At 48.0% G+C, this 17906-nt stretch overlaps 4 protein-coding genes across 4 annotated transcripts; 1 reads left to right on the top strand and 3 right to left on the bottom strand.

Moving 5' to 3' along the window:
* Nucleotides 1-306: 306 nt before the first annotated feature.
* On the bottom strand, nt 307-1282 carry GLRG_06056 (carbonic anhydrase; the record flags this gene model as incomplete). The annotated part of the gene is made up of 3 exons (XM_008096741.1): nt 307-487; nt 545-696; nt 1055-1282. The coding sequence occupies 3 exons, from the start codon at nt 1280-1282 to the stop codon at nt 307-309; spliced, it is 561 nt and encodes a 186-aa protein (XP_008094932.1).
* An 830-nt stretch (nt 1283-2112) lies between these two features.
* Nucleotides 2113-2736, bottom strand: GLRG_06055 (acetyltransferase; the record flags this gene model as incomplete). Its single annotated transcript, XM_008096740.1, has 2 exons — nt 2113-2265; nt 2320-2736. 2 exons carry the CDS (start codon nt 2734-2736, stop codon nt 2113-2115), a joined length of 570 nt encoding a protein of 189 aa, XP_008094931.1.
* Nucleotides 2737-4291: 1555 nt separating this feature from the next.
* On the top strand, nt 4292-7422 carry GLRG_06054 (uncharacterized protein; the record flags this gene model as incomplete). The annotated part of the gene is made up of 10 exons (XM_008096739.1): nt 4292-4505; nt 4571-4744; nt 4810-4820; nt 4893-5163; nt 5212-5235; nt 5293-5412; nt 5464-5563; nt 5621-5899; nt 5956-6040; nt 6121-7422. The coding sequence occupies 10 exons, from the start codon at nt 4292-4294 to the stop codon at nt 7420-7422; spliced, it is 2580 nt and encodes an 859-aa protein (XP_008094930.1).
* A 752-nt stretch (nt 7423-8174) lies between these two features.
* Nucleotides 8175-10488, bottom strand: GLRG_06053 (thioredoxin; the record flags this gene model as incomplete). The annotated part of the gene is made up of 3 exons (XM_008096738.1): nt 8175-8522; nt 8592-10233; nt 10292-10488. The coding sequence occupies 3 exons, from the start codon at nt 10486-10488 to the stop codon at nt 8175-8177; spliced, it is 2187 nt and encodes a 728-aa protein (XP_008094929.1).
* Nucleotides 10489-17906: the final 7418 nt, after the last annotated feature.

Below are 17906 nucleotides of genomic sequence, written 5' to 3'. Positions count from 1 at the left end.
TGCGAGAGGGCCTTCTCACCCACTTTCTCGATATCTAGTGTAGATCACCGACCAGCCAGCAAGCCAGCCAGCTGGTCAGCGAGACTTTTTCCGGGGCTCTGAAAAATTACTCAATGGAATATACATAACCTCCCACCCTTCTCAGCATATTTTCAACTCGTCCAAGCATGCACTAAATCACGCCTAGTACCTCTCAAGACACCGAAAGAAAAGAAAAGAAAAAGAAAAAAGAAGGAAGAAAATGCCTCCCCACTGCCGGCACCATCCGCTTATTAGATACACTGCTTCTGCGCTTGCACTTGATCCTCAGATAACACGCCTGGTCTTTCCAGTCTCGACCTCGTATACCCAGCCGCTCAGTGTCACGCTGTCGGGCACTAACTTGGAGGCTTTGATGAAGTCAATGTCCTTCTTGACGGCCTCCTCCAGCTCGGGGAAGGCCAAAAAGTCGGGGATGCAGTTCTTGGCCTCCAATGAAGCATCAGCACTAGGAGCACGTCAGTGAACGGTTATGAGGGCTTGGCTCGTGTTATGCGCTACCAACCCTAGGTTCTTCTCGACGATGCCGTACGCATCCTCATTCTTGAAAGTCAGCATGCCACAGCCAGTATGCTTGACCAGGACGATCTCGTGCGTGCCGAGGAGCTGCTGCGAGATGACAATGCTGCGGAGTCCGTCGACAGCTGAAGCGCCAGCCTGCCGTTTTCACAGTGAGCGACACCATATTGTACAAGAAACAGGGCATCTTTTTCTGTTAACAAACGATATATTAGGAGTGCCAAGTCGCTACGCTCCATAATCAATGCACCAGATTGCCTAGCAAGGAATTTGCCGGATAGCAGCCCGATCTCTGTCGAAACCAGAGGCGTTTGATCGAACGCCCTGACGTATACTGTGCGAGTCGGAACGTACGAGTCATGGTCCAAAGGGGAAACACCACAAGGGCAGGTCAGAAGCCTGCGGTGTTAAAGCCCGAGAACCATTGGGTTATCTGTCGTCTGAGAGCTAGTGCGAAGGCTCAACCTATTAAACGACCGTGCCCATCGGAATTGACCATGGGGTAACCGCCAACACAACTACGGATCGCCATCCCGCATGATTTCTTATTAGAGACGTGCGCATCGCCCAACTCGATGCCGAATGCCCGTGCCGGATCGATTCTGGCGTCCATGCAAGTCAGGACGAGATACTTCTTCGCCGGCGGCAAGGCCAGGTGACCCTTGTCGAAGCCAGACGAGTAGCTCTCCGAGGCAGCCTCGACATTTTTCTGAATGTCGGACATGATGAGCATCGGTTGTGCCTCGATGTGATTTAAGCAAGTTGGGGATACAGTCAGGTATAAACAGGTCGACGAGGTATGACGATGACGAGAACAACGGACAGCCTGTCTCAGGATTGTTAGAGTAGCAAGACCCCTCGCTAGTTATTTACGTTTCCCCTCCCGCCCCAAGCTGGCCCGGGTAATGTGTCCTGCGTGCGCAACACACAAAGTTCTGGGGAACTCATGGTACCTGGTTGTGGATGCATTGCGTGCTTTCGGGCTTTGTACACGAAAGCAGCGTTCAGCCAAAGAGCTTCGCCGTCTCCGCACATTCCCAAGCGTAGTTCAGTCCCTGGTGGGAAAAGTGAGATAGCGCCGCCCGGTTGATCCCGAGGTGGGGTTGATGGCGTCGGCGATCGGCGTTCTCGATAAGCTGCCACCCGGCTTGCGCCAAACCTGGGCTGGGGATTCTTCACGGTTACTGTCCCTGGGCTTCTGCCAAGTAATGCCCGTCGCGGGGTAATTATGTTTCCCGTGCATCGGCGTTTGTTGGAACGCAGACGTAACATGCCCGAAAGCCATCGTCGAGCCTTTCCAGAATGACCCACAATGGTGAGGAGTAAGGTAAGGTAAGTAGGTGTGTAGTTCAGTTCACCCTGTCACGTTGAAACATGTCTAGGCCCCGTAAAAGCCGTTCATGCAAGCACCGGAAGGAGACCTTTGGTTGATTTTCAAACTCCGTCCCCTGCATAGGCGCCAATACCGATATGAGCTGCCTCGTCTCTGCCGCAACCAACCGAGGCAGCCTCCATCTCGACGCGGCCAGAGCCAAAAGCCTCTTGCCTGAATCCCTAGGTTGTGAGCTGCTTATAGAAGAACACCTCATCCTTCAGCTGTCGTGGAACGGCAGGGCTGATGCCGTAGTTAGGAACTCTCCCGACCTCAATGTAGCCGAGCTTATTGAACACCTCTTCCGCCGGACTGCCAGCTTCCGTGTCAAGCATCTACGTCTCTTGTCAGCAAGGACCCGGACACACAGCGCCTTTTTCGGTTCTCACCAGCAGCGTTCGTCCTCGCTGAACGGCCTCGCCCTCTAATGCGCTCATCAGCGTCCTAGCACCGCCTCGCCGGCGGAATTTGGGGCTGATGAGGAGCTTCTCGACGGAGCCGCGGAACGGGCCCGTCTCCGAGTAGGGCATCGACAGCATGACCACGCCCATGAGCTCGGTTCCCTTGGGCTTGCTGCCCGGCTCGGATTCGTCGAGGAGAATCAGCATTATCCGGGTTCCAGCAGTCACCTCTGCTATGCGGTCCTTCCACCATCCCAGTAGCTTTTCGTGTGACAGCGGTGGTAAGAAGGTGGCGAGAGTTCGATCTGAGCTGATACAGGCGGCGTGCAATGCTGCAAGGTAGGGAATCAGATGCCCGTGATCTGCCGGCGAGAAGATGTACGGCGTCCCCGAGCTTGAGGACATTGTGATGGATTTGTCCTCTTTCGGGGTGCCGTATAGTAAAGAGGTATCAGATGTAATAATTCATCCAACGTGTCAAGACTACGTCCCAAGTCAGAGTTGGTTTTTGCTCCTAACTTGTAGTCGTAGCTTGATAGGCTTGGGGGCCAATGTGACAGTGTGAGGGGATGCTTGCCAAAGGCTCAACTCAACTTAGGATGAATGTGTGAGCACGGCACCGCAAGTTGCGGCAGCTGAGGCTGCGTGAGAGATACGGGCTGCGTTTGAGTCGACTGATGCAATTGACACTGACGGAGGGTCTCAGAAGCAGTGCGGGAGGTCCTGGAAAGATGGGTTTCGCGGGGCGTTGCGAGCTCGGAGAGTGTGGGTTCGTGCAGCTGTCTCAGTCACCCAAGGAATTCTGGTGGAGTTAAGTCGTCCAGGTCTGAGAGAAACAGCCTGAAGAAGCTCTTTTCTGACATCGTTCGGTTGTCTGTCGGGTGTGTTAGCGCTGTTCTATGTACCGCCCGGGCCACCCCCTGCATGGAAGGATGTGAAGGAATTCTACTACTAGGCTTGAGGGGCGCTGCATATTGCGCTAACTGTTGGCAACTTGTGACGGGCACTGTCATGCCGTAATGGTATATATGCCTGCAATCTCGGTCTCATTGACTTTTGCAATATATTGTTTGGATATCCCGTTCATCCGTTACTTTTAGATAATAGAGAAGCAGCAGTCGTCAACACGGTGCTTTACTTGCCAGAGACGGGTGCTAACCCTGCCTTGAGTGCTTACTGCCGCTCATACTCATCCCAGAAGTCGGATCCGGGATGATCTGTCTTGAAGTTGAACTAGCTTGAAGATGGAATTCGCGAGGAATAGATCAAGTTCAAGTGCCTGTTTGTTCACTTCAACATATCCATACCGCCCGTATTCCTTGTTGCCGGCTTCCCACTCTGCCCCCTCCCCTGTTGTCCTGGTCGATGATTGTAACCCCCATCAAGTTCCCACACCAACAAATCAGGTCTTGTCCACTGGGACGAAGTCGAAACCCCAACTCCCCTGTGCCATAGACATCTGATAGGCTCTTGCAACTGGACCTTGCTGAGTGACTCCTGTCGTCCCAGCCCACAAACAGGAGCCCGGACACACAGACCATCCCACCTCTACCTAGGTACTTACCTAGTTAGGTATCTTAGCACTCCTGGCTCCCTCACCGCATTTGCCAGCTAGCTACCTAATTAGCTGATTGAGTGTGTCCGCTTGGTTACCTCCCCTCCTTCGCGTGCCACGCAGATGCACTTTACCCCTCTGACGTCGTTTTGGACCCCGTTTCATCGCGGTCTTTAACAACGCAGTACCTAGGTAGCATCAGCTCCTAGTTCCCCCTCCTCCGAAAAGCTTGCGTCAACGACATACATCGTTGTGTGCTCTCTCTCTCTCTCTCTCACTTCCGCCCTCACTGTCAACCACACGTCTCCCTACTTTTTTCTGTGCTACTGTTCCATTTTCCCGTCACCCCGGCTCTTACACATCTAAATCGTTACTTCCAGCCGAGCAGCAGCTCCCCGGGCCGCCATGGAGATCTTTCGCAAGGTGGAGCGAGGCATCGACGCCATCTTCGGTGATGAGCGTCACGCTCACACGCACATGGGCCACCAGTGCCACGAGCACCATCCTGTCAGTCATGCCGAGAACAGATTTCAGTCTTTTGCTCCTCAGAGCACCGGCAACGCCAAGTGGTATGTCGACGGGTGCTCCTACTTCTGGGCTGTCTCCGAAGCCATTGAGCGTAAGTGAATGCGACATTATCCCTCACCTGCGCCAGCGACTGCCTCTGACCGTGTGTGCATGCAGAGGCCCGTGAGAGCATCTACATCCTCGACTGGTGGCTGAGTCCCGAGCTCTATCTGCGTCGTCCTCCCTCCCAGAATGAGCGTTACCGTCTCGACAACATGCTCAAGGCCGCCGCCGAGAGGGGTGTCAAGGTTAACATCATTGTGTACAAAGAGGTCGAAGCCGCCTTGACACGTAAGTCCCGCCCGTCTCTGATTCTCTATCTGCATTTGAAGCTGACAGGCCACCAAAAAATATAGTCAAGTCTTCTGTAAGTCAACATCAGCAACACCATGTAACACGCATTTTTTAGCACCCGAGTTATGCTGACATCCTCACCAAGCACACAAGGAATTACCTAGAAAGCCTTCATCCCAACATTCGCGTGTTTCGGCACCCTGACCATGTCCCGACGGGCTACGATTTTGAGGCTGAGCTGCGCCAGAACTTCTCCAACATGAGCATCAACACCTTCTCTTTATCCAAGGCCTCTGGCGACGCCATCAAGGCCATCTACGGTACTGCCTCCGACGGTGTCACCCTATTTTGGGCTCACCACGAGAAACTGTGCCTAATTGACGGAAAGGTCGCCTTCATGGGAGGTCTCGATATGTGTAAGTCATGCACCCGGTCGTCCGTGAGACTTGCTAAGACGAATATAGGCTTTGGAAGATGGGACACCAACAGTAGGCCATCGCCACGATTGAGCCCTTGGCAACTTGCCATTCTTACTTGAGAAACAGGTCACCCTATCGCGGATGCCCACCCAGGCAACCTGGATGCCATCGTCTTCCCCGGCCAGGATTACAACAACGCTCGCGTCTACGACTTTGCCGACGTCGACAACTGGGAGCAGAACAAGCGTGAGTCGCGTCTGATCTTGATGCTGCCATGTATGCTAACAGTGATATCAGTTGACCGTACCAAGAGCTCCAGAATGGGCTGGTCTGACATCAGCATCAGCTTGAACGGTGCCATCGTCCAGCACTTGGCGGATCACTTTGTCGACAGATGGTCGGTCACGGGTCTACCTTCCCTGTTCGACTGAAACAAGCCACTGACGGTGAACAGGAACTACATCTACGGCGAAAAGTACAGCATCAAGAACCCTGGCAAGTACCAGGCTCTGGGAGGCGCCACTGGCGACGCCGAGGCTGGACGGATTGCCGAGAATGAAACGGAGAGCGGCGGCCTGTTTGGCGGCGGCCACTCCAGCCACCTATTTGGCGACCTCTCGGAGCGCTTCAACCGCGGCATGAGCCGGCTGATGGTCGAGGACGAGCAGGACAACGGACCTGTTAGAAGAGTTGACCGCGACGATCGCGCGGCCAAAATCCAGCTTACCCGAAGGTACCAAACCCCGCGCCTTACTCACCGGAAGAGCAACGTACTGATCCGTCGCACAGCTGCACCAAGTGGTCCTCGGGCCACGACACTGAGCACTCCATCGCAAATGCCTACATCGAAGCCATCACCAACGCTCGGCACTTTGTCTACATGGAGAACCAGGCGAGCCTCCCCTTTCCTCTACCAACCTCACCCTCCGCACCTGTATACTAACAGATATACAGTTCTTCATCACGGCCACCAGCAACGAGCAGCACCCCGTCTCCAACAAGATCGGCCGCGCTATGGTGGACCGCATCATCCGCGCCGACCGCGAGGGTGAGGACTTCAAGATCGTCGTCGCGATGCCTGCGGTCCCGGCCTTCGCCGGCGACCTCAAGTCCGACGACGCCCTTGGCACACGTGCCATCATGGAGTTCCAGTACAACTCCATCTCGCGCGGCGGCCACTCCATAATGGAGACCCTCCGCTCTGAGGGCGGCATCCAGGACCCAGGCCGCTACATTCGCTTCTACAACCTCCGCAACTACGACCGCATCAACACCTCCTCCACCATGGCCGATGCCGAGCAGCGCTCCGGCGTCCGCTACGAGGACGCGCGCCGCGAGCACGACGACGTTGTCGGTGCCGGCTACGGCGGCCGCGGCGAGGAGACGGGCGCCCGCTGGGGTGAGCGCAACTCCCAGTACGAGCGCTACCAGGAGGCCGCCTCCCGCGTCTCGGACCAGACCTGGGACACCGTGTCGGCGTGCTACATGGACTCGGGCCCGGACCTGCACAGCGTCCCCTGGAACGGCGAGCCCGAGGCCGAGATTGACGCCTTTGTCAGCGAGGAGCTGTACATCCACTCCAAGCTCCTCATCGCCGACGACAGCCTCGTCATCTGCGGCTCGGCCAACCTCAACGACCGCTCGCAGCTCGGCACGCACGACTCGGAGATCGCCGTCGTCATCGAGGATCCCACCCCGGTCGAGTCCGAGATGGCAGGCCGCCCCTTCAGGGCCTCCAAGTTCGCCACCTCGCTCCGCCGACAGATCTTCCGCAAACACCTCGGCCTCCTCCCCGACCAACGCTGCGACCAGCCCAACAGCAACTGGACGTCAGTAGAGCGCGGCCCCAACGATTACGACTGGGACTCCCCCGCCGACCGCCTCGTGCGGGACCCCATGTCGCGCGAGTTCTGGGACCTGTGGGAGAGCACGGCGCGCACAAACACTGAGGTCTTCTCCAAGGTCTTCCACAACGTGCCCAACGACCACGTCCGCACCTGGAAGGACTACGACGAGTTCTTCAGCAAGCACTTCATCATCCCCGGCGCTAAGGATCAGGAGGACACGAGCGGCAAGGTCGAGTACGGCCATGTCGTCAAGGACGAGTTCCCCGGCGGCGTACGCGAGGTCAAGGACTGGCTCAACCGCGTGCGTGGCACCCTCGTCGAGATGCCCCTCGACTTCCTCGTCGACGTTGACGACATTGCCAAGGACGGCCTGTCCCTCAACAGCTTCACGGATGAAATCTACACGTAGATATGCAGGGAACCAGAGGAGCAACCCCCTCCCTCTCCTGAAATGCCAAGGGACCTTTTCTTTAATACGAACTAGAGCGAAATAAGAAACAACGAAACACCAGGATTTGTCTTTAACCAAGTGCCTGAGATGCAGCATCTCTGGGTGGAACACGTCATTTACAGCAGCAATGAAGGGGTGGGGTTCTAGAAATAAAAAAAAATAAACCTCCCATTTCCATACCTTGTCTCGTGGAGTACACATATACATGTGTATTTAACCTTCTCAGCCCTACATGACGTTCCTACAACCTCTTCTGCCTAAATAACCCACGCGTCAAACGAGGAAGAAAGAAACTCTTCAAAGCCTCGATTGAAGAAAAAAGAAAGAAAAAAAGTCGGAAAGACTATGTATAATCTGTCAAACAGTATGTGCAAGGGGATCCCCCTATCACAGCCAACCAAAAAGAGTATTATACAGACTGGACCTTTCAGCCATAATCACACCAAGGAAAGACAGGAGAAGAAACGAAGAAATAAAGGAATAAAAGCTCCCCGTCAACTCCGTGAGTGCTCGCCCCAATGCTGTAGGTTTCTCTCTCTTTCATCTGTACTCCGTGGACGAAAGACACTCAAAACGTTTTGACGTCAAACCCACAAATTCGTCATAGCCTCATTTCCGGCTTTCCATTAGTCCAACTTGCGTAGATGATCATGCGTAGGACGATTCTGCTCCTCTAGCCTCTTCAATCCCTGCTCATACACGCCGGATTTCTAATCCACCTTGCCGTTGCCGCTAGGGCCCAACAGACCTTCTTTCATCAGCTCCTTGTTGCCCCAGGACTCCTCCAAGCGGAAGTGTCCACCACGACCCCGGCGAGAGCGGCTGCGGAACCATGAGAAGGCACCAAAGGCGAGGCCGAGAATGCAGCCCAAGGTCAGGTAGGGGTGCTCAACAAAGGTAACGCGCATATCAAAGAAGATCTTCTCGAAGCTCGAGATGGTGAGCTTTGGCTTGATCTTGGGCGGTGAAGTCACGACCTTGCTAATGGTCTCCAAAATCGAGGTCCGAGACAAAAGGATGTTGTTACCAGTGATGGTTGTGTCCCAGTAGCGGCGGTTCTACAAACCGAGTTAGTTTTGCAAAATAAACCAAAACAAAATTTTACGGCCACGGAATAATAGGCTTACATCTTCGTCGTTGATGATGACACGGTCTCCGTCTTTGGTGTCAATGCCGAACGTGGTGCGGATCCATCTCTGCCAAAAGACACTGTCGACCCAGGCAAAGGCAACCTGTTTCCTGTCCGACTTGTCCATGTTGATACGGGTGGCCTTGGCTGCGCGCAGGGCGCGTTGGTCGCCGCGATCTTCAGCCTCGTCAATACGGAGCTGCTTCGCGTCACGTAGTTCTTGCCGTTCGTGTTGGAAGAGCAGAATCTGCTTATCCATCCACTCGTTGGCGGCACTCTTCAACTCGTGCCTAGCTCTCATAAAGCCTTCCGAGTCCTCCCGATTGATGATTCCGAGAACGACAATCTTGCCATCCATGATCTCCCGCGCATTGGAGGCAGTCAACTCGGGAATGATGGGTAGCCAGACTGACTTCATCCAGTTCAAAACTTGGTGGACATCACGCATCTCCTTTGGTGTCAGCGGCTGGTAATACGTGGGGCGGCCCTCCCTCGAAACGAGCAAGCGAGGCCAGGTGGTGATCTTGTAACGAGAGTACAAGACGGGATCCTTGGTCTTGACAAGCTTCGCCTTGCCGATCAGGCTGAGGGGGAGACGCTCGAGAGCCATGAAGTCCTCGCTGGTAGTAGCATGGTCGTAGAAGTAGATGAAGATGACCTCCTCCTTCTCCTCAAGGGCTGCCAGGGATTCGGCGTCAACCTCCTGAACTCCTTCGCTGATGTCCATCGCCTTCTCGGCGTAGTGAAGGAAGTCGCCAAGGCCCCTCAGACCCTCATACTCGACGCGCTCGCCACCCTTGAAGAAGAGAATGGTAGGGTAGCCGCGGAGGCGAGCGTCCTTGCAAAGTCTAGTCTCGACGTCGCAGTTGACCTCTCCGACATTCAATCGGCCCTTCATCTCCTTGGCCATTTGCTGCCAGTTAGGTGCCATGGCCTGGCAGTGATGACACCACGGCGCGTAGAACTTGACAAACCAGGACTCCTGGGTCATGGTCACCAAAGTCTGGAACTTCTCAGCGGTAAGAGGCACAGAGATGCCGTCCTTGTTGGGAGTAGCGGTAGGCTTCTTCGTCGCAGGCTTGGTGGGGGTGGCAAGTGCCTTTTCGGTGGTGCTAGCCTTTGCGTCGGCCTTTGCATCCGTCTTGTCGGCAGGCTTCGTATCCTCCTTCGCAGGAGGGGCCTTGGGGGGGGCCTTCGTCTCTTCTTTGGACGGCGCCTTCGCATCAGTCTTCTCATCCACCTCATTGTCCGCAGGTTTCTTGGAGTCGACCGTCTTGCCAGGCGCCTTGTCGGGCGAGTGCTTGTCACCAGCCTTGGGCAGCTCGATATTGCGGGGTCTCGTTCCGGGCTTGGCCGCTTCCAGGTACTTTTCGATGATGGGGCTGACTTGGTCGATCTCCTTGACGCCCTTGATCACCTCAGCCACCTCGCCATCCTTATAGAGAACGGTGCTGGGGTACGACTGGATTTTGTGGGCTGCACAGAGATCAAAGTAGGCCACGCAATTTACTGTGGCGAAACGGAAGTCGTAGAAATCAGTGAAGGACTTGTCGTCCTTTGACTTGGGCTTTGAAGTGTAGTAGAACTCGTATAGGGTCTGGAATATCGGCGCATAATCTATGCAATGAGGGCAGTAAGGGCTATGCTTTGGTCAGTAACGGTGCGCCCAGGGGGTGAAGCAACAGCAGAGGCAGATACCTGTAATTCTTGATAAGCATAAACTGATGGGCTTTCACCTCCTTATCGAAGGTATCTGGTGTCAACTCGAGTATTGGAGGCACCTTCATGGAATTGAAGTAGGTGCTCGCTTTGTGATCCTGCTCTTCCTTCGCTGCTACTTGCACCCCGGATAGCAGGGTCGAGCCCAGGAAGAGAAACAAAGGCGATAACCTCATTGCAACAACGAGGTTGCACCTCGTGGGTGCGATGACTGTTGAGAAGAGGGCGGGAGCAAGAGTCGCCAAAGAAGGTTGCTGTCAACGGATGAAGGCAGTAAACAAAAGGAACGCGACAAGGCGCAATCAATGTCAAGCCGTAATCAGAGGTGCAGCGTCAGATAGGCGTGGATCAGGTCAAGTCGTGATGCGGTGCGTCGGAGGTTTTGCAAAGGGATTTGAGGTGATTAAAACCTATTGGATCGCCGGAGACATGGAGGGTGGAAGTGGTTGAGAAAAGAAGCCAATGTTCCTTTCTTCTGTGTCAAAGCCCCCCGAAATCGTCCTGCGGCGTCGAAAGAGAAAAAATGGGTGGCGGAAGACTGGTGGTGCTTTTGGCAAAGGGGGAAGCCAAGCATAAAGGGACCAACAAAGCGAGCGACGGGACTGGCAGGCAGGAAGGTAGGCAATGGCAGGTCAGGAGGAGAACGAAACGTGTGTCAAGAATCTGTAGCGTGGTCCAGGGTTCAGGTCCAGCCGTTGCGCCAGCCAAGGAAGGAAGGGGGTTCTGATGCCTGACGGATGAGGCGACAAGAGAGTTGCGCGTGTGAGTAAGTGTATTTTGGGGTGAGGCCACCGTCTCCAGTCTCCAGTTTCCAGTTTGACAGTAGGTCGGCCACACATAGTCTGGACTCTGCGTCCGTGGCCCCTGGCAGGTGGGGCTGGCCGATGGGGAGGCGGAGTGTGGGACCGTGTCGTGCCAGCAGTTCGCCTGTTCTTACAGGTGTGCAAGTGCTTGCAATCTTGGAATTAAGGTAGGTAGTGTGCCACCCAAGTCGATCTGGAATACGGTACTAAGTATAGATGCGATAACAGTTAGGTAAGAATAGAAAAAGCAACGTATCCATCCCAGATTGCCACCGAAACGATCGTGGACGACGCAGGAAGCTTACTTAGCGTTTCCAGGGTCATAGCCAAATGGCAAGTGCAAATCTTCTCAGCACATGACCGCGGAGGGAAACCCTGAGGTACAGCTAGTAATAAAGTTATGATACGGAATGGATACGTGCGTACGTACGACCAAAGCAACTATTTTGCTTGTTGGATTCGAGTTGGCTGGTTCAGCCCTCGTTAGCTACGTTCAAGACCTGATCCTCATCGCTGCGGTTGTCCTCCCAAATTCCCACAGGAGTGAGATCATCGACAGTCGTTGATAACGTGCTGCTCCTCAACGACTGAACAGCAGTTTGATAGACGTTATCGCTACCAAGTGTCCAGTCTTCGGGCGGGATGCTAGGCGAACGGCGTCCAGAAAAGTCCGTACGACTACGGTCTCGTGAGGAATCACCACAGTTGCGGTCCCGTATTTCTTGCAACAGTTGTTTGAAAGCCAGCCACTCATTATATGCTGGCCTTATTTCGCCTGGCTGCCTCCCATCTTCGCTGCCATACATCCGTGCTGTGATTATCTTCATTGGTGTATCGCCAGCATTGTTTGCTTGGTCTGGATCCAGCCCACGGATGTGAGCATCCCGTAAGACATCGATGAGCTCCATATTCGCGCTTTGAGCTGCAAAATGCAGAGAGCTTGAGCCATGCCTGTCTCTTGCATCAAGTCTGGCTCCGTGCTGGATTAATAGCTCCAATAATGCCACATTGCGCCATAGGATTGTGTCGTGAACAGGGGTACGACCATCGTAGCCCGGCTGCTGTGATGGCAGATCAAGGTCCAATCCAGCACTGCAAAGCAGCCCCAGAGATCGTTTCCAGTACCACCTTCTTGGGTCCCAACGATCGACGTTACTTGTCCGACGAGCCCGGTACGACAGCGGGCACACCCAGTCAGTGTCTGTTTTGACGACGATTCTGGAACCGTGCCCCAGCAAAAGATCAATCATCTCTGGGTTATCGAAGGCAAAAATGATTGCGGTTTCCCCTTTGATGCCACAATAGTTCCTGACTTGTGCATTAATATCGGCTCCGGCACTAATGACGGCCTGCGCCATTCTAGTTGAACCAAAAGGCTCTTATCGAGCAGCGTAATGGAGTGGTGTCCAGCCACTTCCGGTCTCTGTCTTTGCGCTGGGGCCACGATATAGGAGGACCTCTGACGAAGCGTAGTCGTCAAGAAAGATTGCCCAATTCAATGGACACCACCCATAGCTGTCGAGGCTATCGATATCAGACCGAGATTGAGTAATTGCGTCACATACAGACACCGGTGTTGCTCTAAGAACTGCCTCATGTATCAAAGTCGATGTACCGCCTGCTTCTGCTCGTGAGAACGTGAGATTCTCAATCATACGGCGATGCTCGGGTTTGAGAGACTGGATTCGGTTGTGCTTCGCAGCGTAGTACAGGACTCGAGAGCGCGTTGCGGCCGTCCTAGGCTGCATTAGAACGGTGTATCGAGTACGCTTCGTACATATCATTACCATCCAGTTACGTTTTCCACATGTAATGGCCAGCCCTGTTGAACGGGAAACTCTGAGAGCGGTAGGTTCACTTCACGTAGGGATAACTACAAACCGAAAATGCCATAAGTACTCGATAGCAGCAACATAGACGACTCAGTTCAGTGGTAGAAGTGAACATACCATGAGAAGCGAGTTTCCATCATCATCCACGTCTGTCGGCAGTATGGTTGAGTTGGCAATGCCCTGCTTTATCCATTCAATATCACAATTGTAAACAACTGATACCAATTGATCTCGGGGAACCAGTCTTGGAATGTGGAGGTGAATTGAAGACCCGGCTCCAGTTAGACTCCCCCAGGAAGTCGCAATGAAGACCGCGCGAGAGAGAAGCCATCTCGGGAAGAGATAGAACAGGCGTGAAGAGTTAGAGGGGCCGGCTCTGCATTCTCGGATGTCACACCCTCTAGGTCTCAGGAGTGGGACGCTGTTGTACTGGAGGAAAAGTGTACCGAAAACGGAGCGCAGCCAGGCTGGCGTCTGGATCCTGGAGTAATGATGACACTGACATCTGCAAAGAGGCAAGCAACTTCTGCGAACTGAAGCCTGTATTATAACACAGGGGTCCGTTTTGATACCCGAGGCGTTTTGGCTCAGTGGACTGCCCTGGTTTGAAGGGGAGCATTGTGCTGTCAACAAGTGTTCCAGGCTGGATGTTTTTGCGTGCATCTGACAGTCGAGGGAGGCCATCCTTTCCTCGATGCTGGCGTGGTTCATGATCATTATACTACGATTTCTCTCGGTCTCTCTGGAAAAGCCTTGGGAAAACTCTTGAATGAGTCGATGGACATCAACTATCACTCTGCCCTGTCTCAAACTGCTCACTGTTAACAGCATATTGGACAGCGCTTATTGCAATTAGAGACCTCACCGCTTACCTCTGCGATGAAAGCAAGGCAGTAAACGACAGTGTTAGACTGTTTCGCGTGGCGTATGCCCTAGACCTGAGCTTTGCAATGCTGTTTTGCTCCCGTATCCATCTTCCTTTAGACACCCTGCTTGGTCTATTCTTCTCGTCTTTCCCGCTGATGTGAGTCGTTCGCAAAGAGCACCAAGCTCCTCTGCAATGATTTCTAAGTCGCGTTTCAACACCAAGGTTGCAGATGTATCCAAATCGGGAAGTGTGCGATCACTCGCTCGCTCGCTTTCCAATTCTTCGAGTGGGTTCTTGACCTGTTCAATAACAGCTTGTAGCGTAGTGAGTTCATTCACCAAATCGCAGAATTCTGCAGGAGCATGTCGCAGAGAAGCAAGTAGCTTAACCCCCTTCCCAACAGCCAGCGACGACTGGACGAGAGCGATTACGCTGGCCGAGATCGAGAGAGGATCCATGTCGAGCCAGGTATAGACGGTGAGGTTGAACGAGAAGCATCGCAGCACAATCCAGCCGGGTTTGCGACGCGAGGGGGATTATACATTAATGCAGAACCAGTGGCCTGCATATCAGCTGAAAAGTCGGGCGAGCCAATCTGGTCAAGTGAAGCTGGCTGGTCACATTTGGACTGATAAACAAGATGGCAGTGAGGGTTGTCGAGGGGGCCGGGCCTATCACAACACGAGGGAGCCCAAAACCAATAGGTCAGACTCGAAGGTTGCACCTCGATGGCTTTGGTTACCAACCGGAAAGGCGGCTATGAAGCGCATGGTTACCAGCAACGAAGAAATAAGGCAACCGTAACCGTGATACCATACTGTCGTGAAGCTGGGACAGCTTCGTGTGGCTGGTATCTGTCAAATAGTAGGGATTATAATAGTTACTTAATTAATTCTGTTATATGTTATGTATCTATAGTGAATTACTATAGAAATAGGGAAAAACCCCTATTTCTTAGTTAGGAAATCCCTAGCTAATCCTAGCGATATTATTAGTAAAGTTACTATTAGAAGTAGGGCTAATTTACTGCCTATTCCCTAATAATTTACTATAAGGTAACTATATATTTACTAGCTAATTTATATATAATTCTACTATATTTAATACACCCCCTTAGCGCTAGTAGTATAATTAATTACTATAGAGCCTATAGTAAATATTATCTATATATAGCCTATTTATTTATTAATTATCTTTTAATATCTTATATATTTTTTTTTATCTAGTAGTAAAGCTTTACTTTATTATTAGCTAATTTTTATTATTAATTTACTTTAAGGTATATATATTAGTTACTTATATTTAATTAAGCTATAAATATAGTAAATTATAGTATACTAAGTGCCTTTATTAATCTATTAGCTATTAATTTAGTAGACTTCTTATATTTAATAGTAATTTAATTTACTACTACTTCTTGTTATAGCTAGTAGTTATAAATATTTATATACTATAGCCTTATTTATAATTAAATAAGCTCCTTAGTAATAAGCCTAATAGTTTAGGTATTATTATAACTAATATAAATAGTTAGTAGCTATTTAGTAGCTATCTGCTTATTAAGTAATAATTTAGTTCTTAGTTATATTAATAGTTAAATACCTAATGTAGTAATTAATCTACTAGTAAAAAGCGCCTTCTTTATAGTAAATAATAAGGCTAGTAATTTAGCCTTAGTAGTTAATATTATTACTATATCTTATTTATTAGCTTACTAGAAGATAAGCCTTTTAAATAGCTTTAGCGTATATACTTATAAGCTATAATAGTCTAGTAAGTTATTAGTAAATAAGGCGTCTAAAGTAACCTCTAATATATTATTTTTACTACCTAGCGTTACTTTATATTTAAGGTAAAAATACTATATTTAATAAAGATACTTAAGCACTTAATTTACTACCTTTTAGTAATATAGATTTAGATTATAGTTAAAGTAAGTAAGCTAGCTAGCTATAAAGGTAACGTCTAGCTAAGTTATTACTACTATATAAAGGATTATTCTTACTTTCTTTTAATATTAGTTAACCTCTTATAATAAGGCTATATATTTACTAAGTAGTAGCTTAGCCCTTACTATAAGTAATAATTTATTATATTTATATTTATTATTTATTAGTAGTAGTTTTATTACTTTATTATAATATACTACTTATAAGAGCTAGAGATAATAGTTATTTTAGTTATAAATTACTTTAAGGCTAAGGAACTACTATAATAAGCTTCTACCTTTAAAGTAGTATTATTACTAAAAAGCTACTATCTTATTACTTACTTATACTTTATTTATATAGTAATAAGCTAATATATAGTTATTAATATAAAAAAAGAATATAATATAATCCTTTTTTTAATAGTAATTCTTATTAAGCACTTAGTAAAAGCCTTATATAGTAAGTCCTTCTTTAAGGTGCTTTTACTATAGTAGTAGTAATTACTAAAGCCTATATAGCGCTTTTAGTAGCTAGAGGATTTAGCTAGAGATTTAGTAGCCTAAAGGTATTTCTATAAATACTACCTTATTAATAGTAGTATAAATAAATATATTTACTATATTATATTAAAGTAATTTTAAATTAAAGTAAGTAGCTATTACTATAAGTATTTTAAATAATATACTTACTAATATAGCTATATAGGTATTTTATAGATCTTTTACTTATTAGTTACTACAGACTATAAGTCTTACTTTAAATTTAGTTAATTAACTATATTTATTAAGCTTATAAGTATATACCTAATAGTAGCTAAGGATTTAATACCTTTTAGCTACTACTTATAGTACTATTACTTAAGATTTTAATATTTTATACTTATATAGATATACTTTTTTAGCGTTTTTAAATTACTTTTTATATAAGTAGTCTTTTAACTATTTATAAATTAGTAAAAAGTATAGTAACTTTTAATATATACCTATTAGCCTATAGGGTCTAGTAACTTCTTTATTATATACTAGTAATTTACTAGTAATATCTTTATAATTATTATACTTATTAGGCGTTATATAGTTAATTAAGTAGCCTTAGGCGTACTTTAGCTAAAAGTAGTAATCTTTACTTATTAGTTAACTTTATAATATACTAAACTATATTATTACCTATAAGCTGCCTTATATATAGTTTATAATTTTTTACTATAAAGTAAGCCTTATAAGGAAAGCAGGCTTAAATAAAGTCCTTAGTGTAATCTAACTACCTATATATATAGTAAGATAATACCCTTTTATAACGCCTTTAAATAAGGTTACTACTAGCTAAAGATTACCTAATAGGCTAGCTATAGTTACTTAGGAATTTAACACCTTTTTATACTTAGTAATATCTTATAAATTAATTATATAAAGATAAAATAAGGTATAAGGGATTACTATTCTTATTACTTTAGAACTATTAGTTTTTAGTAAGTTACTAGCTTATAGGCTATTAGCTATTAATAAATTAAGTAAGTTACTAGCTTATAGGCTATAGGCTATTAATAAATTAATTAATAGAATATTAGCTATTAATTTAGGTATTTACCTATTAATTATTTTACTATTAGTAATTATTTAGCTATTAGCTATTAGATTAATTAATTTAGAGCTATTAGTTCTTATTTTACTACCCCTTATATTAAAATCTATAAAGGCTATAAAAAAGGCGCTTAGTAGTAATAGTAGTAAAGTAAGAAGAAGTATAAATTTTACTTACTTATATAGATATTCTAGTATATTACCTAATTATAAAGCGCCTAGTAAAGTAATATTAGTATATTTTATTACTTTATTTATTTCTTTATTAGCTTCTTTATATAAAAGGGATTAATTAATAGCTACTATTAGCTAGTTAATTTATTATTAAATTACTATAAGGTTAGCTTTATAAAGCTTATTAAGTAATCTATTTATTAATTTATTAAAGATTTATTTCTTATTAAATATTATATTATATATAGTAAAGACCTTATTTTATACTAGATACTAGACGTAATATAAATTACTAAATATATATCTAATAAGGAATTTAATCTATATATAGGTAGTAAGCTTTTACTAGTAGTTTTATAATAGTTATATATCTACTATTAGTACGTACGCTTAGTAGCTATAGGCT

The sequence above is a fragment of the Colletotrichum graminicola genome, assembly GCF_000149035.1.
Source record: "Colletotrichum graminicola M1.001 genomic scaffold supercont1.22, whole genome shotgun sequence".
Lineage (NCBI taxonomy): Eukaryota > Fungi > Ascomycota > Sordariomycetes > Glomerellales > Glomerellaceae > Colletotrichum > Colletotrichum graminicola.
The sequence above is the reverse complement of the archived record's forward strand: the minus strand, read 5'-3'. Positions and strand labels throughout refer to the sequence as shown.